The sequence below is a fragment of the Typha latifolia genome, chromosome 1 (genome assembly GCF_019914945.1).
Source record: "Typha latifolia isolate L0001 chromosome 1, TyphaL0001v2, whole genome shotgun sequence".
NCBI classification, from domain to species: Eukaryota; Viridiplantae; Streptophyta; class Magnoliopsida; order Poales; family Typhaceae; genus Typha; species Typha latifolia.
Genome location: NC_133086.1, coordinates 4,414,816 through 4,440,169, shown reverse-complemented (window position 1 = coordinate 4,440,169; position 25,354 = coordinate 4,414,816). Strand labels below are relative to the sequence as shown.

The following is a 25,354-nucleotide window of genomic DNA, read 5'->3' as shown; positions in this document are numbered from 1 at the left end:
ACTTAGCATGAAATTTTTGAACACACATTCCCGCATAAAAGACTAGAGTTAATAAAAAATATAAAACATTAAGCAAAAGAAAACTCAATTAAGGACTTATAAATATCGCCTGGTTCGACCAAATGAAAACAATAATGATATGAAACCCTCCAGAAGTTATGTTTAACAACTAGCATGCCAGACTAGAAACTACACGCTTCCTGGGGGCACAACACGAAAAAAGGGGATCCGCACCACTCAGTCAAACAAACTGAAGCCCATATCCTGCAGCAAATTTAAGAAAAATAAATGGATCAGACATCATATTAACAATAAAAATACTAACTTGACCAGATACTATCTTCCAGTTACCTAAAAGTATAACTGTTTGACCACCTTTCATGGTGTAGAAAAAGAAATAATCCTCCATATAAGAAAGAGTGCAAACAATTTTCATGAAAACAAAAATAACAAAAGTAAAAGGATGCTCAGCAATAGGAGTGCAGCCAACCACCATTCTGATTAATCTTTTGTGTCACACTGCAAGGGGCTTAACTGCTTTCCGAGCTCAAGCATGAATAGATTTTATCCTTTTTTGTCGCATGGTAAAACTAGATTACCCAATTACATCTGACTGAAGTGAATTGTGGTAAAACAACTAGTGAACGGCAGAAAAAAATACTACATGCAGTCAAAAATAGTGGTAACACTAACACCAGCAGAATACTTGGTGAGATCTGTTGAATACCAATCTATCTATGCTCTGATGACTATAGAATAAGCTTGGATGTATGCATTAACAGGAATGCAATGCATGGGCAACTTGTAGGTGCTCTATATCTGGATCTAAGAGTCCAACATAGGCCAAAGGATGGTTCAAAATATGATATCTCAAAGCTATGTAATATGCCAATATGAGTGCACCGAGTTTATATGGTATTTCAAGTGATCTTACATCGTCAGATTCCTCCTTCTCTTCAACTTTCTCTTCTTTCTTTGGCTCAGGTGCAGCAGGGGCTGCAGCACCACCACCACCTCCAGCAGGTGCAGCCACCGCAATGGCACCACCACCAGAGGGCACAGAGGCAAATTTCTCCCTCCCAGATGCAATAAGCTCTGTTATGTCCTTACCTTTAACTTCAGCTAAGAGGAACTCAATCCTATCATCATCAACTTCAGCCCCCACTACAAAAGAGAAAAGAAAGTGTTATCTTGTTGATAGCAAGAAATCCAACATGAACAAAATCTTCTCTCCTCTCTTTCATGATATGAAAATTGTTAAAAAGGAAGATAAAATTCCAACACAATCATAATCGTAAAATTCAGGCTCTTGACAAAAATGAGACATCTCTCTAGGTGATGTCAAACCGTTTCATCCTGTTTTCTATGTATTAGGGGATTAAGAAAGTAGGAAACTACTCCATCAGCATATGTGAGGAGCAAAATCCTATAATTTGATCCGCTGAGATCTCTCACAAGTTTGCACCTAAAGTAGATGCAAAAGTGCCAAAACTTATAAATGACTACATGGATTTTAAGAAAAGATCCTATAATTTGATCCGCTGAGATCTCTCACAAGTTTGCACCTAAAGTAGATGCAAAAGTGCCAAAACTAATAAATGACTACATGGATTTTAAGAAAAGATCCTATAATTTGATCCGCTGAGATCTCTCACAAGTTTGCACCTAAAGTAGATGCAAAAGTGCCAAAACTAATAAATGACTACATGGATTTTAAGAAAAGATCCTATAATTTGATCCGCTGAGATCTCTCACAAGTTTGCACCTAAAGTAGATGCAAAAGTACCAAAACTAATAAATGACTACATGGATTTTAAGAAAAGATGCTCGAGGATCAAAATGAAGTACTGATGAATGACAGATCCATATGAAGCACTTAGGAATGTCAGATGGTTGAGGAATTTAGTCCCATTCTTCCATCAGTTAAAAGTACTAAAAAATTTCAAGCAATAGCCCAATTAACATATCAATTATACAGAGAGAAAATGAGTGAAATAGAACATTAATCATTACGATTGCCAAAAATCAAGAAAAAGAACTAGATAGCAGTAAGAAGCAGTGCATACCTGACTCTAGGATATCCTTCAGATTTTCTAATGACGGGTTAGTGTTTCCACCAAGAACCGCAAGAAGATAAGCAGCTATAACCTTCATTCTGGAAACAATAAAACTCTATCAGGCGAGAAAACAATTTATCATCCATTAAAATAATGAGACTGGGAAGATAAAGATCATGCCTTAACCCTTCATGCAATCCTACATGTGCATGATGAGGAAAGTCATAGAACAAATGTAAGAATGATTCAGAGAGGAACTCAATGAATATAACCGAAACACAGCCATAGTTTTAGCCTAAAAATTTAAAAACCACTGATATGCTACATAGCCATAACTATAGATTACAAGCTATAAATTGGTTTTGATGTCATGATGATTTGGATCACTATAATGCCAATGCTGCAAGTGCAAGTCGTGATCTTTCCAAGATTAGCACGTTCTAAAACACGAATCACTCCACAAAAAGCATCCGTTGCAGATCAAAAAATCAACAACTTAAAAAGAACTATGTATCGCGTAGATACATATCTAATGAACTAGAGGCGTAAAGATGGCAGAAAGTACCTTCACGATGGTGGTGTAGAGGAGAAGAGATCTCGCAGCCACTCCGATCCGATTCTATCGAAAACTTCTTCTTCCTCTCTAGGGTTTTAGAAGAGAGGCGGGTGGCCCATGCATTTATATTTACTGAAGTTGCATCTAGACCGTCCATAGTGGATCTGACGGTGCCCAAAGAATAGAGCGATCGATTTCGAATCCGTCCGCAGTCCGCACCCAATAAGAGAAGTTGGGCCGGCCCAGTAACAATTTAAGCTTTTTAGACCTTTTTTAAATATATATATATATATATATATATATTAAGTTGCTAATTTCTTTATGAACGACGCTCGGCCATTCATTTGTTGGGGGGCTCCTCCTCCATAACTCTTCTCTCTATCCCTCCTCTAATCTCTCCAAAATCCAAAAAAAAAAAAGATTAAAAGAAGAGAAAAGGAAGATAAAAAAGGCAATGGCTTCAGCAACGGCGGCTTGTCGTCTTCTCTACTCGAAGAGTTGCTCTTTTCCATCGAACCTTTGCATTCGGAAATGGCGGGTGGGAGCCATCCGATGCGTGGACACGAAGGAGTACTTGGAACGCCGGGTCACCGTCGGCGACTCGCTGGAGATATGCCGAGTGGTTAACGGGATGTGGCAGACCAGTGGTGGATGGGGACGCGTCGACCCGGACGGCGCCGTCGACGCCATGATTAGATACGCCGATGCCGGACTCACCACCTTCGACTTGGCCGACATTTGTAATCTCTCTCTCTCTCTCTCTCTCTCTCTCTCTCTCTCTCTCTCTCTCCTGTTAACTTGGGATAGTGAATGCTACTAACTGCTAAGACGACGTGTTATCTCATGTTAACACCTTTTTTTCGTTCCATTGCTGATGAACCATAGCTTACAGTAACGATGGCTTCCTAATTTTCGTGCATATTTTTTTTCTTTTATCTAGTCTATAGGCTAAGCAAAAAAAAAAAAAAATAATATAAATGATACGCATATAATACTTTAATAAAAATCTATTAGATATCAGATACACACACACAAAAAAAGTATGTGGCAGCATTCGGACCGCTTATACTAACACTTTGCGGAGTGAGTCCAAATGTTTCTAGAATGTTAAGATTTCCAATATATAGAAAGAAAAGGAAAAAAGAGAGACACTCTTAGCTTTATCCTCCTCGCGCGCGCGCTCTCTCTCTCTTATCCTCGGGTCCGTTGAGATTGTGAAATGTCGGCTTTCGCGGCCCATTCCCGCCTCCTCCTCTGCGGCGAGTCGGCAGTATTCGCCGATAGACGGCGGGGGCGCCTCCGCCGCCACTTGAGGCCGGGGCCGGTCCGATGCGTGAGCACGGCGGAGGAGACGAGCGGGCGGGTGACCACGGTGAGCAACGACGGCGACTCGCTTGCGATTTGCCGCGTCCTGAATGGGATGTGGCAGACCAGCGGCGGCTGGGGCCGTATCGACCGCAACGCCGCCGTCGAGGCCATGCTCCGTTACGCAGACGCCGGTCTCACCACTTTCGACATGGCCGATCACTGTAATCTCCTCCTCCTGAATCTAATATTTCCATAACCCTGGTCCCCAAAATATCCAATTTTATCAAACCCTAGACTTCCATGGTCACTCTATTGAGAAATAGGGAGAGTGCAAGGTTTAGAAATGTCAGCAGTAGTTGTGTATGCATGTATTGTTACTGAAATGGTTCTTTTCTTTTTGGCAGATGGACCTGCAGAGGATTTGTATGGCATTTTCATCAACAGAGTTCGACGAGAGCGTCCTCCGGAGTTGCTTGAAGAGGTCAAGGGGTGAGTATCTCTTTGCATCAATAATTTTATCCCTCATGTTGTATTAGAAAACAAACGATTTTCTTTCCCTCATTTCTAAATTGAAAATTAGGATTACTCTGCAACTTTACACTCATAATTCGTAAGAGGGACTCCGTGTGAAATTATATTCCGATTTAACAAGACCATCTCGTTGCTGAAGGTCATATTAAGCATCAGTGATAAAAATGTCTTTCTTTTCCTTCACGGAAAGGAAGGGAACTTAGTTTAGCATGCAATGCATGATCTTCGTAGATCTCCTGGCGTTCTTTTTATTAATGGTGTACTTACTTTATTAAGAGATTTCTGACAGCCTTACCAAGTGGGTGCCGCCTCCAGTGAAAATGACCAGCAGCTATGTGCGTGATAACATCAACATTTCACGGAAGAGGATGGATGTTACGTCCTTGGACATGTTGCAGTTTCACTGGTAATGTGTACATTCCTACAGCATACTTTTAACTTTGGCAATGGGAAGACCGACAGATCTAATGCTTCCTTGAAGTTAGATACTTAAAAAGAAAATTGAAAGAAAAAAGTAATTTATTTTTATAGGCATCACAGTTTGGTTTGAAGTTTGTTGCTCTTAGTGTTTAGTCTTTTGTTATCTTGCTTCCTCCATTGGTAAGATGTTAGTTCTTCTTCCGTATTTTTGTCAACATGCTCCTGTAGAATTTAAATGATGGTCAATGAAGACGAATCTAATTTTGAAGATCAATTCGTGGGCGATTGCCATGCTGCTCGATAATTTGAAAGCATCCAAGAGAAATTCAACCTGATATCTCCTGTTATTTAGATACACACAAGGAGTTTAGATTCGACGACACCAATTTTGTTTGGCATTATATAAACTGAATTAACTATCTGAAAGGCTCTGCGGAGATTGCTACTTGCCTCATTCATAAATTTTCTCAACTACTCCCTGCCATCTAGACGATTTTCAAGATGTTTGTGGTAATTTGAGATGCTTTGACTCATTACATTGTGAGGGTCCACAAAAGAGAAAAATCTTTGAGGGAACTTGTTGTGGATATCAATTAATAACCATGGCTTTCATTTTGAGGACACTTATTTGTGAATTTTGATTGATAATTAAGCCAGGTTCTTCTATAGGACCTTGAACTTCTGTGAATTCTCATATACTAGCTTGTATATTATAAGCACAAACATTTCATGAACTTCTAGGATTTTTTGGTTGTGGAAAATAAAGGCTTCGCAGAAAAGAGTTGGAGCATTACTTTGAAGCATTCTTCTTTTTTAAGGGATTTTAGAATCTGCAACATTTAGCCTCACTGATACCCTTGAGAGTTCTCAATCAGTGGTATAGTACCATAGGAGAGAATGGATTTTATCCAATTATGTAATAGCCATTGATCATGCCAAAATCCTCAATGAAAAAGTTGCTTATTAAAGTTCATAAAATCTTTTTCTTACTGTGTTTAAAGTTTGTAACCTTTTAGGTTACTTTATTGAAGGAAGATAGATTACAATATTGAATTGCTCATCATAGAATTTTGTATCATCTCAAGGTTTTTGTCAAAAAAATCGTTCCTGAAACAGGTGGGATTACGGAAATTCTGGATACCTGGATGCCCTTAAACACCTTACTGACCTAAAAGAAGAAGGTTAGATTGAACTTTTCTCCTAATTTCAATGACAAATATTTCATTCGTTCTTTCAACTCTTGATACCTTCTTAAAACCATGACCATTATATCCTGATCTCACAATATCTTTTTGCTGAAAAGTATGCAGGTAAAATTAAGACGTTGGCTTTGACAAATTTTGATACTGAACGATTGCATATAATACTGGAAAATAAAATACCAATTGTTAGCAACCAGGTACAGATCCTAGGTTATGGATGAAGCTTGATTTGCTTTCTCCTTTTGTTTTCCTTAAATCCATTGTTCATTTTTACTGTAACCAAATGGTGTTGGCAGGTTCAACATTCTATCATAGACATGCGCCCACAGCAAAAAATGGCAGAACTTTGTCAGCTTACGGGAGTTAAACTTATAACGTCTCTCTCTCTCTCTCTCTCTCTCTCTCTCTCTCTCTCTCTCTCTCTCTCTCCTCTCTCTCTGATCAGATCAACTGGATACAGGTATGGAACTGTGATGGGTGGTCTGCTTTCTGAGAAGTTTGTAGATACTAATCTCTCGATTCCCTTTGCTGGTCCTCCTCTAAATACTCCCTCTCTTCAGAAGTATAAAAGAGTATGTTATTTGTAGATAACATGATTTAGATACCCTACTGCTAAATTCTGAGGACACCACACTAACGGTTCTTTATGCCTGTGAGCATATTACAGATGGTTGATGCTTGGGGTGGTTGGAGCCTGTTCCAGGGATTGCTCCAAACACTCAAGAAGGTAGCTTTAAAACATGGGGTTAATATCCCAACTGTTGCTGTTAGATACGTACTAGACCAGGTACCGATGACCATTCTCTAATTTCTATAAATCTTAGCAATAAGATAATAATCCCCGTGGAGATTAATCTTCTCTGGTTTGTTTTTGAACGAGCAGTCATCTGTTGCTGGGTCAATGGTAGGTGTTAGACTGGGTCTTGCCGAGCATATACAGGACACAAATGCTATATTTTCACTTAAGTTGGATGAAGAAGACATGAAGAACATTACTGAAGCATCGAAGAAAGGGAGAGATTTGATGAAGATAATTGGCGACTGTGGTGATGAATACCGTGCTTAAAGCTGTACAAATGTATAATGCATTTTGAGTGTAATAATTTATTGATACAGCCGTACTAGCACTGGACCAGGATCTTTCACGGTATGCTTCCAAAAATACACAGCCTTTCTGAACTTTGCTCCAAAACTTAGCAACTTTTATCTTTCCGGTGAAGCTACGGAGCGAGGTGTTTTCTTGTATAATTTATAGTGAACATGCAAAACATTGCAACTCCACCAAGTTCCAGAATAAGGCCACATTTATAGAGGGAATGGTTTTGATCATTCATGTGTTCATAAAACCATGAAATAATAAACAGCAGCTAAATGAAACGTTTGGCAGACTCACGAGTTCCTGATCAGTTAGATTAGCTTACAAAATAACAATGCACAAAGGTGATGCAGCAAATCCTCTGTTTCAGGAAAGTTCAATTAGTTTACACCAGTAGAAATGCCAAATCAGAGGCAAACTACAGTTCTTGTCTCGAAATCCAGGAAATTCTAACTTAATTTAAAAGCAAGGTACTTCAAAGAAACGCCTTGCATGTATAGACAGATACAGTTATTACAAGGTTCAAACTGGATGTTCTACAACTTAAAAGGAGCTGAGACACCATCTGATCTCATAAAGAGTCAACTTTGTAACTTCTAATTTTGCTGTTTAGAGTCATAAGCTTGGATTCTCTGCTCCAGCTGCATTACAGCAGAAAATATTATGTCAGCAAACACTTTTATGAGCTGGCTGTCATAGACAATCTTAAAAGTGGCATGCATCAGGGCATAATAGCAGTACAAAAATATGCTCAACATATGTACTGTATAAATATACAGAATTTCTAACTGTATTGTCAAACCACAAATTCCTGCCTTAAAAGTGTGGAAAAGTGCTGAAGTGCGAAACCATCAAAACAGCTCAGCAGGTCCCAATTCCCAACAATCTAAACTGAATATCTAAAATATGCTAACGATTAGAGTGCCAGACATCAAAAGCTAATGACTACATAGAGAAGGAAGTAATGAACTATCATATATATATATATGTATGTATGTATGTATATGAAGAGCATATCCTTTAACCTCTCAGACCACTTGTGCCAATACAGTAAGGCTTTCATCGGCAGAAACTGCGCAGTCAGAAACTAACCACCTAACCGTTAAGCTGGCAGCTAATGAGCACTATATAGTGGCCAGTTGGCCATGTACCATCACACCATATATGCACACATTATTAACAGGTGTGCACTCATGCACATGCCTGAGAGGCAGGTCACATGAAATCCACATTTTCCTGACAAAACGATATGACATCTTGGCACTATTCACTAAACTAGAGATGAAGTTTATCTCACTATAAGCAATCTATAAACAACATTATGATGCTCCTGTATGCACTACCCTTTCTTAACCAGATAGACTTACGGACATCCAAAGAAAGCGTGGGCTCTGGAAAGTTCTGCACCCTAAATGATTCAGAACTCAGAAGTCATGAACTGCGATAAGCATAGGACACTATCAATCAAGTTTATTATAGTTTTAATAAGCTCATACTTCATACTTCTATTAGGCCACAAACAGAGCTACTAATAAAATTAGCTAATCAAAGCAATGCAATAAACCAAAAGTAGTCAATGTCTCTATCATGAAATTAATAGTCAGTTGCTGCCCATTGACAAGAGTTCATTTTGCTATATCACCATTTGAAATGTCTCAGCATGACAATTTCCAGATTGTTTAAATCAAATGGGATTATCTAGAATTATTATCTCAAAAGAAATAGCAATTATTTCTCTTTGGTCAAGATCATGATGCATGTAATTCCATTATGAATAAAAAATCAAGCTAGAAAATTTCCTTTGGCCTCAAATGATTCTGAACATATGATGATAGTAATGTAATATACTACAAATGAATCGGTAACCCCAAAAGTTCAAAGAATCAATAGTCTTCTCATCATTTCTACAGTAGGCAAGAAAATACTATATTCAGGATTCAATGGCTATAAGCGTGTTTCGGGTACAGTTGGCTAGAAATTATATTGTTTAATCTTCAGCAAAGTTCCAATTAAATACATTAGCTGGCTCTTGTTGCAGACCAGTAATTATACCGGATTAAAGAAGAATACTAGCCATCACATTTCATCAGGATAGCTTCACATTACATCTCCCTAGTAGAGCCTGTATGTGATGAACTTTTATCCAAATGAGAGCTAAAACATCCAGCTTTGAAGTCAGCTGAGACAATGAATGTCCACATGAACTAACCCTGAAAAGATGAATGCTCCAACTTCCATGTGTGTATTGCTTGAAAGATCAATATAAATATGAAAAAATTACCTGGAGCATTTTCTCAAATTTGTTTCGTAGATGATAATATTCATGCTTGACCACATTCAAGGCCTGGATACACCTGGTGAGAAAATCATTGCTGTCATCATTGGTGGAGGCCCTCAAACAAATTAAGAGGGATAGCAAGACTTCCATCCTAAGCAAATTTCAACTTATAATATCTAGAATTTAAAGAAATTTACTTTTCAGATTGAAGGAAGGAAATAGAATCTAGCAAAAGAAAAAAGTGAAATGCAGGGAAAATATGATTAAGAAGAACACAAAGAAAGGAACAATATAAAGGCCCCTCAATTGCAACATATATTTCGTATCTATATCACTTGGGATTGTGAACTCACCAACTAATCTAAAAATTTAAGTTGTTAGAGAATAATAGTTTTATATTTATATTTTAACATTCTCAGTCACTTTTTATCAGAGATATTTAAAGTGGACTTGATTTAAACGGATAGAGGTTTATAAATTTAAATAACAGGTTTTGTTTTGATAGGACTTAAACTCAGGACTTTTGCTTTATGTTAACTTATCAACTATTCTAAAAACATAAACTTTTAGAAAACGATGATTTTTATATTTAATATTCTAATAGGGATTACATAGAATAATAGTCTTCTTCATGAATATCTTAAATTATCTCTACCGTCTCATATAGTTAAAACAGTATGGCAGCATATAGATACATCAATGTGGGAACATTACAACTGACGTCATTCTTCCAATTTATTTCAGAAGCATCACATGAATGCTGAGAAACAAACTCAATTTTCCTAACTAATGCAATTTTGACAAAAACACCAGACATTTAACAAGGGTTAATGAATCTATGGCCTATGAGGTCAATGAGTCTTTGAATTATAGAACCTTTTGTCAAATAGATTAAAACACACTCCATAATCTGTGTTTATTGCGTATTTATATGAATAGTATGGCATTACACAATAATTTGGAGGAAAAAAATCCATTGCAAGGCCACCCACAACCAATAACTAATCTGGCAATTTTGGCAAAATGACCACAAATATACCTATATCAAGAAGAAGAAAATTACCATATGCTGAAAGCTACTAGAACTGTAAATTCTAAAATAGAAGAAACAGTGAAGTACAGAGGAAAATGCATATACAATTTTTATAGAATATCTAGAGAACAATGATGTTCGTAGACATTTGGCTTAAAAATGAAAATTGACTAACCCTTCTTTATTATTCTCCTCGCAGAACTGCCGGAATTGAACACAAGCAAATTTTACATTTTGAGCTCCAACACTGGGATATATAAATGCCCAGTCAAAAGGTAGGATAAAGCTTTTGAAATAATAGATAATAGACGAATACAAAGCACATTGGAATATTCACAGGGCTTTTAGGATAATCCAACTCGACAATATAATCAACGTTATTCGACTATCTAAAATGGTCCTGCTTTAAGTCAATCAATACATAACATATTAACATGATATAAGAATTAATAGAACTATGCCAGCACCAAATAAGAAAATTCTACTGACTTAGACTATACAATTTTTAGAAAAAAAAATGCTTAACCTTTCCCTACTTTATTTTGTAATGCCATACATGTTCAAGATCCTTGAAAGAAAAGAAGAATAAACAGAACAGCCTACAAGCCCAAACTTAGTAGTTGAAAATACTAAATTGGGAAGTCATTATGATCGTAACAATGCATGTGTCATTTTTATTTCATGAAAATACAAGTCAGATCGCTAAACTTGATAATGATTCTATTTAGTAAGAACTGCAGAAGGTAATTTTCTGATGTTCCTTCAAGCATTCCCTAGTGTGCTAACATTATTAAAAATGCCCTTGTAAAATCTAAGCATAACAGTTTCTAGTTCTCTAAATGACGTGACTGTAGAAAGCCAGGAACTTCCATATGCTGGTTCACTTGAAATGAATGAGATTTCTTTCCAAATGCAAAATTAGACGCAATAGGCAACCTTGAGCTGCTTCCCTTCAATTGGTGAACATAAGCATCCAACTTTTGGTAATCAACGATGGTTTGTTCCCTGAACAAAGCATAAAGCCCAATTCAAGGTCACTGAACAACATAAAGAAGCACACAGCCTATTAAAAGAAAAGATCACAGGGGATATAATCTAGCACATACAGTACTTTCGTCAACTCAGTTAGTATCCTCTCAGAATCCTCACAGAACAAGGTGATCACTTCCGCGACAAATCCAGGACTGCCACTATCCTGCAGCATCTGAAGCTGCTGGAACTGCTGATCCAACAAACCCTGCGGATAATACGAGTCTTCAAATCCTAAGTTGATTCCACTTCTCTAAATAAAATAAATAAATGGCTCCTAAAAACAATTTGAAAGCTTGGAGATCTGAAACATTCTCAAATGAGAACTAAAACAACCGTCGAAACAAAGAAGTCAAAGACAAAACACGAGCAGTAGAGAGAACAAAGAAAAAAGGCCTTTATTCAACAAAATCGAGTATGTTCGGGAGGATCCGGAGTACCTCGGTGAACATGGAGGTCAGCAACTGGTTGAGCTGCTCCCGTAGAGCCACTGAAGCCATTGAGAGACGAGTCGTCGTGGGAAATGGGAGGGGCCAAACCCTAAATAGAAGAGGAGAGGGAGAAGAGAGTGGTGGTCGGGAATTGGTGAGGGGAGAAAGACGCGGAGAGGAGACGAGATGGAAATCCTCGCCTGCCTACTTGCAAATTAGAAGGCCGCGATATTGAAAGGAAACAAAATAAATAAATATATATATATATATATATAGAGAGAGAGAGAGAGAGAGAGAGAGAGAGAGAGAGAGATGGGTAACATATACGCGATGTTGGGATAATGCGATTCTCTTCTCACGACATGCAAGGAAAAGTCAAAAGGTTCCGATTCTTTTTTCTTTTCTTTTTTCCTTCTCATTTTCTTTTTTCTACTTTGGAATTAAACATTTAATTCGATTATAAATTTGGTTAATAATAAGATAATTTATAATTATATTCTTATTATATAAGTTAAATATTATACTATTATGATTTTAAAATTTATAATTATGTATAAGTATATTCAAAAGTATTATTTAATAATAATACTACTTTTTAAAACGTGCCTATTTTTATGGAATATTGAAATTAATAGACATTAGATTATAAATATATTTTTATTATGTCCAATTAAATATAATAATATTAAGCAATTTGTAATATATATACTTAATTTTAAAATAATAATATTTTCATTTTCATTTTTATTATATGAGGTGGTATTATATAATATAGGTGTCTAAGAGCGAGATGAGTGATGAATTATAATAAGACATTGATAAAATATTTAAGAGATTTAATAAATAAAATTATAATAAAAACTTGTAGTCAAATTAATAATTAGGTTAGTATTTATTTTTAATAAGATTATTTTAATATTTGAATGAGGTTGTAGAAGAAGAATAGGTGACTACTTAGGCTTATACTACTATAGCAATACCTACTTCTCTCCCATCTCATCTTTCATCATATATTTTTATATTTTCTAATTACTTTTGTACCCTCGAAAATACTATCATTTTAATCACTTTCTCTCGAGTCTTATCTTCTCTCTCTTCTTCTTATCAGTCTATTATAGTATTTTAGTCGTTTGTTAAACTATAATTTTAACTATTCGACTAGTTTATTATCCTATGGATGCATTACTCCGTAGTGTTATTTGTTATTATCTTTCAAATTTTGTTGTCTCCTTTGCATAAGACAGAATCAAATCAATTCATCGAAAATATTGTTATAAAAAATAATTAAAAGACCCACAATGAGATAGTAAAAGTAGGGATTAAAAATTTTAAAATGATAAGATTGAATCCTTATCCGCATCTTATAGGGACTATTATTATTAATATATATATATATATATACATGCTCAGTTTCAAGAGCCTTTACCACCCCTAGTGCATTTAAATTTTGCTCCTAAATTAATATCCATTGTTAAGAGTAAAAACTAAGCAACCCTTTCCATCTTGTATTCTATTCGATTGCAAAATCGCACATTAGATTCGCTCTCCATTTTCTAATATATATATATTAGTAGACAAAGGGCACAGAGCACAGGCATTTATTTATTACAAGGCAATGTATCAAGATTCAAGAGAAACTAGATGCATGTATCTACATAGATAATATTTTATATATTGATAGATTACGATCTCATTGGCTAATAATAGATTAGATTAACGTCTTTTCCGATATAAATATTGAACATATGAACTAAATATATCATGAAAATGGACATATGCACACAGTCACAAATTATTTTAATTTTTTTTTAGAGATAATTATATTTAAACCCCCTAAATTATCATCATTTCTCACCTATCTCTTCTTCTTTTTGAGGCCTCAAATCTACAGCATTGGTGGGCTCTGGGCCACTGGGCCTTTATTGGGCCTAAGCCCAACCCATATCATGGTTACTACTCAATTGGGAACTTAACATTGTTAAGAGGATTCCAATTTGGTCATTCTATCAGGCACAAAATTAGGAATTATTTTATTTTATTTTATTTTTTCGAAGCATCTTGAGAAATTCTTCAGGTTCTATCGACCTTTATAAATAAATAAATATTTCTTAACACATAACTATAATTTATTAATATTTCACCCGCACATTTTACTTTAAATATCTCAAAAATACTCGTTAAGTTAATTTTAACCTAATAAAAATTAACAAAAAAAGAAAAGAAAAAGTGAAATAGCTAAAATATTTCTTCATAATTTATCTCAATAATAAATTTTAAAAAAAAACCTATTAAGGTCGTTTGGTATTTATAGTCAATTTACCTCTATATGTAGTGTAACTTATCCATGAAAAAGAACTAATGCCAAAGAGTATTAGTACCAGGCCATAGTGGCAAAACGCAGAGTAATTTTAATAAAAACTCTCTAGTGTTTGACCCTCCAAAGAGAGAAAAAAGATATGGTCATGAGTGACTCATGATGACATGGCAAAATTTTGTCTTCTTTGTAGTGGCCCATGAACTCATATGGGTGTCATTGGAGGTGGACCATCATCTGTTCTTAGATTTTTAATTTTGTCTCTACTCCTCCCTCCATCTCCCTTTTAACTTCCATCCCACATTTGGCACATTTGGTTCCAAATATATGCACTCATAAAGATCATAGACACTTAGGCCTAGTTCCTAGTTTGATTCATGATATAAAGTTTTGTGATAATTCTACTCAGACTTTTTGAACTATCGTTATATTTTAAACTAAAAAGAATATCTATATATACCCTTTTAAGCTACGAAAAAAAATGACTGTACGGATCTCTAGGCTAAAAAATAAAATAATTATCTATATTATCCCTAGAGTTATTTTAAAGATAAATTTATATATATTTCCTAAATATAAATTAGGAATATCTATAATTTTTACTCATATATTATTTTTTAAAATAAAATAATTACGTTGAATATAGTTAGTTACTAACGGTAAGTAAATAAGCATGTTAATTGTAATAGATATCTTACATATTAAATCGCGTAATCACACCTCTCTATCTATCATAAAATTTGTACATAACTTGTCACTTACCTTATATAAGTAGCATTTATGCATAAATCAAACGCTATTTTAAACTACATGTTAATATATATAAGTAAAAAAAAAACTAATTGCATCTCACTAAATATCAATATTATTGGAATTTGAATTGAAAACTTTAATACAATATAAGCCTCTTTTAACTAATTGATCATTATCCAATTAGTATATATATATATATATATATATAATGTATTGCCTCCTTCCACATGTTCTTGTAGCTTATATTACTATTTGATATTTTTTTCCCTCACCTATTGAGAGATGGTCCCTTTTTAAGTAGTTTAGGTAGCACAATCTAGTCAGGCATTTGCAAGATTCGCTTGTACATATATTTAAATGCATGTCATTATCATAGAAAAAATGCTGCAATGTGCTATGAGAGATCTAGTTGTATATATATATATATATATACATATAACATAGTTTATTTTCCCCTAATTTGGAACTTAGGGTCATATCAAAAGAAGGTATTCGATTAGTCTTTGTTGCTCATCAACTTCTAATAATTCAATGCAATCCCAAAACAAAAGAAGAAGGAATCTTAGCTCTACCTATCTCTTGTTTTTTTTTTCTTTGATAATATTTTTTAAGGGATGATTAACGAAAGCTATTTGTAACCCAATCCTTAATTTTTTTTTCTTTTTCTTTTTTAATTTCCTATAGCTAGTTGCACTAAGTTTACATTTTTAAAATATCTTAAATACTCTCTGCCTTCTTTTACCCCTTAGGGATAATTTTATTTAGAGTCATATATCACTGTGTTACATGTATACTCTTCGAAATTTTTTATTATCGAAGAAATATATTCATATATACCTCTTGAATTAAGAAAAAAAATTTATATAGACCTCTAAATCAAAAAAAAAAATTAGATCAACGGGTGTACGTGGTTTTTTTTTCCTTTTTTTGCAATTTCAGTTGTAGAGTCAAAAAGATTTTATCTAAGAAATTTGCAATATTGACTTTAATCCTAAGGAATTATTATGGAAAAAATTATTTCAAATCCAGACGAGAGACGGCTTAGTATGTTTTAAAATTCGGTGAAGCCTAAGTATTTTTATATTAAAAAAATAGCATTTTGTTCGGACTATTCAACGAATATCTGGTCTTCTAAACCATTAGTTAAAAAATGAGAGATTCGAATGATAAATAATTCAAAAGCACTAAAAAAATATGACAAATGATTCAATATAAATTAACCCCGGGCTTCTCTCTCTCTCTATAATTATTAGTAATAAAATATAAGGTGTAATATAATACTGACTACTTTTAAGAAAGGAAAAATAATATTAAAAAAAACAAAAAATTATCATCTTCTTCTTCTTTTTTCCTTTTCTTATGATGTGTTTAAATATATTTGAGCACTTTGGAAACACTGAGGGACACTTCCATCAACTTGTTAGGTTGACACTCCCACCTCAAAAACCATGTCCACAATAAGTGCTCATTGCGACAAAGATCGATAGGCTCTGATTCAAATTTTGACAACCCCTCGTAATCCAATTTTATAGTATTTTTTTTCTCCTTTTTTTATTTATTTTTTGGTCCGAACAAATCACTATGATCACGAGAAAGAAGACGTCACTAAGTTTGCCCTTTAAATTTACGTGATCGTCATCTATAGGAGAAGGATGGTGATTTTTTCCACTACCTGCATGATGAGAATGGCATCTCATGCGTAGTAGATCATGCAGAGGAAATTATTATTTTTCTTAAAGAAAATCTTAGGCTGAGTCATATTCCATTATGGTTGGCCAACTTTTTAATTCACCCATAGAAAATTATAATATAATAGAAAATCTAACAAAAAGAGAGTTTAAGATATTTTTAATAATTTAACGGATCTAAATATAGTTTTTTTTTTGTTTCTCTCTCTTTAGAATATATCAATTAGTGTAGGCAAATCTAGAGATCACTAGCTATAAGGCTAAGTTCAAGAGCTCGACTCCTACAATTGCATACAAGCATTAATCATTGACAACTAGATTGAACCATTGCTTAATTAGTGGCATATCTTTTTATTTTATGGAGGTTGTTTAAAAGGGAAGATGTGTACATGCAATCTTATTTTTTTTTTTAACAAATTTATGGTTTACATTCTGTATCTTAGCTACTTGCAAATTAAATACTATAATTTAGCGAAGATATGCAGAAAATTCTATGCTGTTAGATAGTCATTCATAACCTTCGAACGATATTCATGAGCGGGGGTGCATTTAATATAACTTTAATACTTCATTGAACATTATAATATTACACCGTACTAGCTCAAAGACATTGGTGGGCTCCTTTAATTTCACATTGATGGCCAAGCAATGGCTCTCAGCATAGTCCTCCAATCTATTTTAGACATTAGAGTGTGACCCATATTGAGATTAAGATGGACTCTTTTCTTCTCGTCAACATCATAAGAGTCATCAATCTCTCTCCTTGGTTAGTGGACAACATCATTTAAGGCTGTCTTTACATGTGTCTTGTGTTAAGTTCAAGCATATCTACCGCGAGGCTAACAAATCTATGAATCGATTAGCCAATTAAGATAAAAAATAAAAATTTGGTTGCACTTGAGAAGGGTTGGTCGTGGAGCCTCTGCATTTTCAATTAAAGTGAAACTGTCAATTTTTTAATCAAAATTAATACAATGTGCTTAAATAATTAAAATGTCTCCATCTTAATTTAATGATCTCACTTTAATCGTACCGTAAGTATAGAGACTGATTTGAGATTTATAAGAGTAAAATAATTTTAGACATAAATACAAGAAATTAAAATATATTTTATTAAAAAAAATAATACAAAGGAATCTGAGGGTGTTAATAGCACGTGCAGGACAGTTGTATGCTAACCACTGCTGTATATATCGACCATCATAAGAAACTTGCATGATCCCTATCATAATATATATATATATATAGAGAGAGAGAGAGAGATAGATATGCAATGCATGAGAGAAAAAATTAATATTAAAGAGAAGCAGCCCATAGTAACATTGCCATTGGTCCACAGTCTCAGAGGAAAACTCCAAACCTTGATCCCCATAACACATGCCGCACTGCTATTGGATTAGATATACCACTATATATATATTTATTTATTTATATATTCTCTGAGTGCTATTATCTACGTACTGTTATCATGTTATAACTATGCGTGTAGAATGGATGACATATTTTGAAGAAATTAATTAGAAGAGACTAGCTAGTTTTGAAATCTTAATATAATTTACATTAATTAATCAATTATATATGAGCTAGCATACATGAATATGGATTCATACATTCTCTATACACAAAAGCAGGAGATAAGATTTGAGTAATTCCGGCGATGAAGTATTAATTAACAAATGCATGCAAGCTAAAGTAACTGACGTCGTTCCTTCGGCGAACGCGAACCGGTAAACCGCCGCCGAGAGACGCAGTGAGCCCGGGCGCAAACTTGGGCGATCGGCGTCCGTCTACGACGTCGATGTCGAAGCTGCTAACGACGGCGGTGATGACGGCCTTCATCTCCATGAGAGCCATCTCCTTCCCGACGCAGATGCGCAGGCCGGCGTGGAACACCGGGTACTTGAACGGGCTCACCGGTACGAAGGCGCCGTTCTGGAGCCACCTCTCCGGCTTGAACTCGGCGGCGTCCTCCCCCCAGAGCTCCTCCATCCTCCCCATCGCGTAGGCGTGGTATGTCACCCTCGTCCCCTTCACGACCGGCGTCCCGTCGGGGAGCACGTCGTCGGCGAGGCAGAACTTGGAGTCGAACTGTACCGGCGGGAACAGCCGCATGCTCTCGAAGATCGCGGCGTGCAGGTAGTGCATCTCCTTCGGCTTCTCCCCGCCGACGCGGCGGATCTCGTCGCGGATGGCGGAGGCGACGGCTGGGTTTTGGGAGAGGAGCTTGAAGAAGCAAGTGAGGGCGGAGGCGACGGTATCCCGGCCGGCGAGGAGGAAGCTGACGACGATGTCGCGGAGGAGGCGGTCGTCGTCGACCGAGCCCATGAAGTGGGAGAGGAGGTCGTGGCTCGACGCGAACCCCAGCTTCCGCCGCTGCCGGATCACCTCCTCGGCGAGCCGGTTGACCAACCCGATTGCCTCCCGGAGCTCCCTCTCCGACCCGACGTTCAGCAACCTCTTTATCTGCCACACAGCTGGCACCGTCGCCGTCGCTCGCCACGCCGACAGCATCGACGCCTTGTCGAACGCCGCCGCGAACTCCGACATCGGCAGCGACAGATGGAGGCAGCCCGGATCTACCCCGAATGAGATCTTACAAATATTATCGAACGCGAACCGGCGGAATACGTCTTGGAGATCTAATATAACGTCTTCGTCTGCGGTGGCGGCAGAGTCGAGGAGGGGGAGGAGGCGGCGGCGGATCTCTGCGTCGACGATGTGCGAGGCGAATGCCCGGACGGAGCCGCCGGCGAGCTCGGCGAAGGCTAACTTCCGCTGGAACTGCCACAGCTCGCCGTCGACGTTGAAGATTCCCCGGCCCAAGAAGTCGCCGAGGATGGCTGAGAAGGGCTTTCCTTTTGGGTAGTTGTCAAAGCGGGTCTTGAGCATGTGCTCGACGTTGGCCGGTTCGGCGGTGATGACGTTGCCTAGCACGTGGACGTGGATGGTACGGGTGGGGGATTGCTTGAGGAGGTGGGTGTACCAGTCGCACAGGTTGTCGAACTCCGACGACCACGAGGAGGCCACGTAGGACTCACACACGGCGCAGTTGCACCACCCGCAAGGGCGAGACTTGAGAAGGCGTACGATTAGGGAGAAGAGGAGGAAGGAGATGGCGAAGGAGAAGAAGAGGAAGGTGAAGTGCGACCGGAATCCCTCTACTTCCATGATCTCCTATCTTCTTCTTAGTAATTTTATTTTTTAATTTCTTTTATATATAAAAAAAAATCTCTCTCTCTTCTCTTCCTATGTGTGTGTTTTGGAGATAGATAAGCTTTGGGTAATGGAGGAGGAGGAGAATTATATATAGTGGGGGTGGAGAAAAGGGTTGTTTTATTTTAGTTACCGCTGTTCTTCTGTTAGTGGTGGGCTACGGACATTACGGAAGGCTGGTTGTACTTTGTTTTCCTGCCAAAAGCTTGCGTTCTTCTTTTCTTCGCGGTAAAAATTAATGAATTCCTTTTTCTTTTTCACGTAAAAGACAGCACTGTTTGAAACTGTGTGCTCGGTTAGATCGAATACAACTTCTTCTTTCTTCTTCTTTTTTCTTAAATAAGATAATAAAATAAAATAAAATAAAAGTTATTACCAGCACTCCAGCAGTGCAGTAGAGTTAGCTAGGAACAGTGAGTTAAATTTGCGTTTGAATACGAGTCGGTCCAGGTCCTGCGCAATTTAATACAAAGTTTCAGTCCCAATCCCGCAACGCCATTATTGTCACTGTGCAAGTGTGAATGCACAATCGCATTACCGTGGTCATATTAGGATTAGGTGGATGGACTACAGGGGGGTGGGGCCCAAGATGGGAGAAGAAAGGGATTTCTTTAATACTCTAACTAAAGCCATCCCAACAGATAGACACGGTTATATCATGCTCCATTTATATATATATATATATATTAAGATTAGGAGAGGGGGAGAGAGGGTGAGAGGGAGAGAGGTATTGGTAAAGGAGTCACGGGTCTCAACTTGACACTTGGTGGGATTTATCCGTTTTCAACCCACGTGCGCTCTTTTTCCGACCATTTCCTCTCTTCTGCATCTAGAACGCCCAAGCCCAAGTAGGGAGGTCCGTGGTATCTTGATTTCCCACCCTATGTAAGGTAGCTCCTGGAATAAGGACAGAAAAAGCTAAACCTGCGAGCCGGGATTAGAGGACTAATTATGGAGTCATGACGGAAGCTAGTTAATAGGGTGAGGGTTAATCATGGAAGCATCCGCAATATAATAACAGGAGCTGGTGGTGTGCTGCGTTGGATGCATTCTGGCATCATCTAATAATGCAAAACAATTAACCCCAATATTTGTATAATATAATATAATACTATGTATGTGTATAAAAATACCGTAATTAATTGACATACTTTTAAGGGAACAGGGGAGCCCACCCATGTGGATTTGGATGTAGCTAAGATTGTGGGGGATGCCTAATAAACTAAAACGGATCTATCGTGGCTTCGTGTCACTTACCCTGTCAGGGCTAATTGAGCTCGTGCGTGACGTGTCGAATAAATGGGAGAAAAGAAGAAGAAAAAGGGGGGGGAGGGGGGAAAGGAACTACTATTTTGTTTTATTTATTTATTTGGGTAGCAATGCAAAGTGTCGGGTTGGTATATTTATTATCTATCTTGGGTTTCTGAGTTCTATCTAATCTAATAAAGTTGGGGGGTTGGGATTAAATATATAGTTATTCGCTTTGACTGATGGGTTACAGGGGCAATTAACTACCGCCGTTGTCGTTAGTTAGTAAGTTTTGATTCGGGTTTATTAGTATAGAATCTTTCCCGGATACTTAACCGAGGTAAGGATTTCTAGTCCACACACATACACTGTTTGATTATTCTCCCAAGTGGATGTCTCTGGCAGTGAACAGGAATGCTGGGAGGAGTCCTCTTCTCAGATTGCAGATTCCAGTCACAGAAAACAATTTGATTAAGCCATTTGATGTCGGCCAATGGAAATTCTGCCAAAGCTTGGAAACTAGGCTTTGTAATGAAGTATTAGTAGTAATAGTAGTAGTATCTGGATGGATTTAGACTCAAACGAAGAGAAGAAAGACAAGGGTGACAGGAATCGTATGAAGGCCTGCTGGCTTTATGTGCTATGGTCCCCCACTTTGTGCCGACTACTCGTCCTGGCAGGCATATTGACAACAAGGACAAGCGTCAAATATCAAAACCCTGTGCCTCCACCTCTCTGGGACATTCTGTTTTTGGCATGCAAAAATGCAATCTATGCCACACAATCAATCACGATAGGATCCAGGAGGAGATTAAATCTGTTGTTTAATCCGTTGGTCCAACTAGGAGTGAAGAGCCTCTCCTCTCCACCTGTACGTTGTTAATCTCATCGTCGAATCGGACCTGCGACAGATTTTTTTTTCGTTATAAATTTTTGTATTTACAAAAGTTATTCGTACCTACAGACAAGAAATATGACAGCCAAATCCTGGTCCATAGGAATGCTATGAGCTCTTCAAGATAACATCTTTCCAATTATTTCATAGTAACAGGATTATTTATTAGAAATTTTCATACACGAGTAAAGTATTAAAAGAAGAAGAAGAAGAAGAAGAAGAAGAAGAGAGAATAATGAATAGAAGATTATCAGCCCATTTCAACCCCAACTGTGACCAATCTCGTATGAGATTTAAAAAAAAAAAATAGATGATCAGGATAAGATTTCTATCTAAAAGAATGACCAAGGAGAGCAATTTGAACAAATTCAATATTATGAGAAATAATAATCATAATAAACATAACTACTATGTAATTTCCTAAGTACTATATCACCAAAAAAACAGATTTATCTATAGCAGTGTATCTTGCCGTATGTATGGTAACCCATAAGCTTAAAGGTCAATTGAAACTTTAACTTATGCCTTTGGCTTCAAGCTTGTTGGTCTAATTCTCAGAAAAACAAAACATGACTATGCCAATTACTAGCTTTGTAGCCATGTATCTCTATGCCCATATCATAAATCATTTTGAGCCTGATCAGGGAGAATACTTGCCTTATTAAGAAGCTAAACAGAACTTGAGTTTGGGAAAACCAAAATTCGACTAGCAAATTAAAGTCAATTCCTTGGCTTATAATGATGTCCTTTTGATAGTAACAGAGATATGTGTTTTTATACGGCAGACTACTTGCTAGATGCCAAGTATGAAACAAGGAGATAACTATCACACAATAAAATAGCTAACGACATCTTAAAGAAGATAGTTAAAGATGGGTAATAATGTCACTGTAGGTTTTCAAGGCAATTGCAGATTGCAGATTTTCTCACATGTAAACATAATAGAAAGTTTTTTTTTTTTTGGCATATTTTTTAAAGGTTTCGAATGAAAACAACATCATGTTTGTGGTAGTTGATTAGTTTTCTTCAAGTAACTTACGTCGGCTCCACTTCATAATGTTTCTGCTGTCATGAACTTGAGCTGATAGTGGAACGATTTACATAATCTTTTACCCCATGGAAGGGGATCTGAATCTTTCCATAGACGGGCAGTGGTGCAGAATATATTGGAGATTTGGACAATCTTTAACCTCATTCTCCTTCAAGCATATCTAGCTACCAGTTGCTGCCAAACCAAATGCCTGTACTGATTGAAGTAATTGCTTTCGTTAGAGATCATATATAGCTCCACTAATAATGCAGGAAAATGGCAAAGATAATTTTTTAAAGCAACACAGTGGTTTTAGAAGTCACCAATAAAGACAACATATAATGAACACAATGGGGATAAATAAAGGTCTTCTGCACTGGAAGATTGAATTCAGATGCTAAACAATTCTAGCCACCCATCACATGACAAAAATCTTTGGATATGCTCATGCGACACGTCATCTCCTATCATTGTTGCTTGCAATATTCATGATTGCAGACATTATGCCTCAAAAAGTAGACTCTGAAATGAAGGACATGGACATGGGCCATCCAACATCCTGATAGCGAATGATTTTGCTATTGGCTGCAGTCTATATCTGTTGAAATGATGATTATATAGCTACTGAAATCACTGAGAAAAGCACAACTTGACTTCAAAGAGAACATGTTTTTGATAGACAGCTTAAAATTTCATCAACTACTTTGGATAGAGGGATACATGGCAACTGTAAATTATCTGCTGATAATAATCAAGACCTACCAGTCTTTTCTTTATCTTGTTCCAGCTTAGTTCAGCCAATATTTCTTTGTTCACTCTCTACGCTTTTTTCCTTTAATCAGCTACCAACTTGCATCCACTGCAAGATCGACCAGATATGGATTAGACAACAAATATTACTTTGTGCAAGTTGCAATATTAAGAATACATCTAGAAGACCCATATAAACCTTGACATCTACCAAAAACATACACGGAAACTCTTTGCAGCATTCTTTCCTATTGTTTGTAACTAGTCAGTTGCTCTTCAAACTCATGTCCTAAAGAACGATATCTGTGAACTGCTTTCCATGTCCTACTGAAAGGAAAAATAGAATGGTTTGTTGAAGTGCACAGAAAGGAAATTTTTTCATACATGTATAAAATACAATTACTAGTAATTTGTAACATTTACCTCCAGTAGTGAGGGCCAGCAATTCAGCATCTATGTTAGAAACAAGCTACAAAATTACAAGTGGCAGGAAGAACATGACAGGCTTAGCGCTTATTATATAGACAACTTGGCAGCATAAAGTCTACCTAAGACAGAAACTTTAATTTAGTCTTTGGAGAGGATAACAATCCACCACCTAGGAACATGCATATAGCCACATACACGAAAAAAAAAAGATCCTTTATCAGGTGCTCAGGTTTCTTAAGTAAGCAACCTTCATGAAGGGATTAAAAACACAATGCTGCTAACAATGCTCAACTTATAATATTTGTTTTCCTTTTCTCGGCCGAGGCTACTACTTATTATAAGATAGCTACTTGATATCACTGTGGTAATTTGATATTTGTTTAGGGGACAACTGGTTCAGAGGTTACCTTGGTTTATCAGAACTACAAAGAGAACTATCAAATTTAAGGATAAATAAGGGGTCTTCATGCAACATTCCAGTGTTACAAAATGGTCTCAAGACCAAAGGTAACCTTATATATGACAAATATAAGGAAGAGTTTAGAGTTTAGAGTTTAGAGGGATATGAAGATGTCTATCAGAGGGTCAGACACATGTCCTAGAAATTATTTAAGTTAAAATTAGTTGATTTTTACTTAAAGATTGTTCACTAAATTCAAATGTATAGAAAGAAGAAATTAAACTTAAGAAGCCAATGACAATGCATGAAATAAACTTTTTCTTAAGAGAGATTCTTAAATGCATAAATCTAGCAAGAAGCCCCTGTAAATTCTACACAAAAAATAAATTATGTGATCAAATCTCCACCTCTCTAGGTCCAATCTGATTCTGATAGATAATAAACATAGAATATGGTGGCATTCACAATTGTCCCAAACTCATAATAGGCTTATATACGATAGTTCTTTTTTATTCTTCTACTTTATTTTTCTTCTTTGAGGAATCCAAAAAGGTCAGACAAGCTCGAAATGAAGAAATTCATAGATTATCAAACTAATCTAATTGAAGCAGTAATCTCAATGCCAATGCTGATCAACTTGGTTTTGAGTCCAATTATGGCAGATCTAGAGTTTTGGATCTTCGAGTTTATTGA

General features: G+C 36.6%; 4 protein-coding genes and 1 long non-coding RNA gene across 6 annotated transcripts; 1 reads left to right on the top strand and 4 right to left on the bottom strand.

Annotated features, from left to right (window-relative positions):
- Positions 1–68: 68 nt before the first annotated feature.
- Positions 69–2,759, bottom strand: LOC140783679 (large ribosomal subunit protein P2-like). Its single transcript, XM_073130647.1, has 4 exons — positions 2,623–2,759; positions 2,067–2,155; positions 935–1,164; positions 69–264 (listed from the first exon to the last, which is right to left on the bottom strand). Exons 2-4 carry the CDS (start codon positions 2,152–2,154, stop codon positions 238–240), a joined length of 345 nt encoding a protein of 114 aa, XP_072986748.1. The 5' UTR covers position 2,155; positions 2,623–2,759; the 3' UTR covers positions 69–237.
- Positions 2,760–3,719: 960 nt separating this feature from the next.
- LOC140790574 (uncharacterized oxidoreductase At1g06690, chloroplastic) lies at positions 3,720–7,266 on the top strand. Its single transcript, XM_073140707.1, has 9 exons — positions 3,720–4,142; positions 4,326–4,410; positions 4,742–4,858; positions 5,989–6,053; positions 6,183–6,271; positions 6,371–6,450; positions 6,535–6,646; positions 6,742–6,861; positions 6,958–7,266. The coding sequence occupies exons 1-9, from the start codon at positions 3,833–3,835 to the stop codon at positions 7,138–7,140; spliced, it is 1,161 nt and encodes a 386-aa protein (XP_072996808.1). The 5' UTR covers positions 3,720–3,832; the 3' UTR covers positions 7,141–7,266.
- Positions 7,267–7,515: 249 nt separating this feature from the next.
- Positions 7,516–12,286, bottom strand: LOC140790577 (histidine-containing phosphotransfer protein 2-like). Of its 2 annotated transcripts, none has more exons than XM_073140713.1 (6): positions 11,951–12,286; positions 11,588–11,718; positions 11,418–11,486; positions 10,657–10,728; positions 9,452–9,599; positions 7,516–7,811 (listed from the first exon to the last, which is right to left on the bottom strand). In XM_073140713.1, the coding sequence occupies exons 1-6, from the start codon at positions 12,008–12,010 to the stop codon at positions 7,767–7,769; spliced, it is 525 nt and encodes a 174-aa protein (XP_072996814.1). In that variant the 5' UTR covers positions 12,011–12,286; the 3' UTR covers positions 7,516–7,766. The 2 variants fall into 2 exon arrangements, with proteins under 2 accessions (XP_072996814.1, XP_072996819.1); XM_073140718.1 differs by having other exon boundaries at positions 9,452–9,524.
- A 5,945-nt stretch (positions 12,287–18,231) lies between these two features.
- On the bottom strand, positions 18,232–20,217 carry LOC140780462 (cytochrome P450 94C1-like). The gene has a single exon (XM_073126041.1). It carries the CDS (start codon positions 19,862–19,864, stop codon positions 18,362–18,364), a length of 1,503 nt encoding a protein of 500 aa, XP_072982142.1. The 5' UTR covers positions 19,865–20,217; the 3' UTR covers positions 18,232–18,361.
- Positions 20,218–21,686: 1,469 nt separating this feature from the next.
- On the bottom strand, positions 21,687–24,442 carry LOC140800952 (uncharacterized). Its single transcript, XR_012111331.1, has 5 exons — positions 24,256–24,442; positions 24,055–24,159; positions 23,845–23,941; positions 23,092–23,298; positions 21,687–22,059 (listed from the first exon to the last, which is right to left on the bottom strand). It is a non-coding gene; the product is annotated as an uncharacterized lncRNA (long non-coding RNA).
- Between the last annotated feature and the right edge of the window lie 912 nt (positions 24,443–25,354).

Coding starts and splice junctions, on each gene's coding strand:
- LOC140783679 (XM_073130647.1), bottom strand. CDS start 2,154: ATGAAGGTTATAGCTGCTTATCTTCTTGCGGTTCTTGGTGGAAACACT. Junction 1,165..2,066: donor GAAGGATATCCTAGAGTCAG/GTATGCACTGCT, acceptor TCTCTTTTGTAG/TGGGGGCTGAAGTTGATGAT. Junction 265..934: donor AGAAGGAGGAATCTGACGAT/GTAAGATCACTT, acceptor AATTTGCTGCAG/GATATGGGCTTCAGTTTGTT.
- LOC140790577 (XM_073140713.1), bottom strand. CDS start 12,010: ATGGCTTCAGTGGCTCTACGGGAGCAGCTCAACCAGTTGCTGACCTCC. Junction 9,600..10,656: donor GAGGAGAATAATAAAGAAGG/GTTAGTCAATTT, acceptor AAATTTGCTTAG/GATGGAAGTCTTGCTATCCC. Junction 7,812..9,451: donor AATTTGAGAAAATGCTCCAG/GTAATTTTTTCA, acceptor GCTGTAATGCAG/CTGGAGCAGAGAATCCAAGC.
- LOC140780462 (XM_073126041.1), bottom strand. CDS start 19,864: ATGGAAGTAGAGGGATTCCGGTCGCACTTCACCTTCCTCTTCTTCTCC.
- LOC140790574 (XM_073140707.1), top strand. CDS start 3,833: ATGTCGGCTTTCGCGGCCCATTCCCGCCTCCTCCTCTGCGGCGAGTCG. Junction 6,054..6,182: donor TACTGACCTAAAAGAAGAAG/GTTAGATTGAAC, acceptor AAAAGTATGCAG/GTAAAATTAAGACGTTGGCT. Junction 6,451..6,534: donor ACGGGAGTTAAACTTATAAC/GTCTCTCTCTCT, acceptor AACTGGATACAG/GTATGGAACTGTGATGGGTG.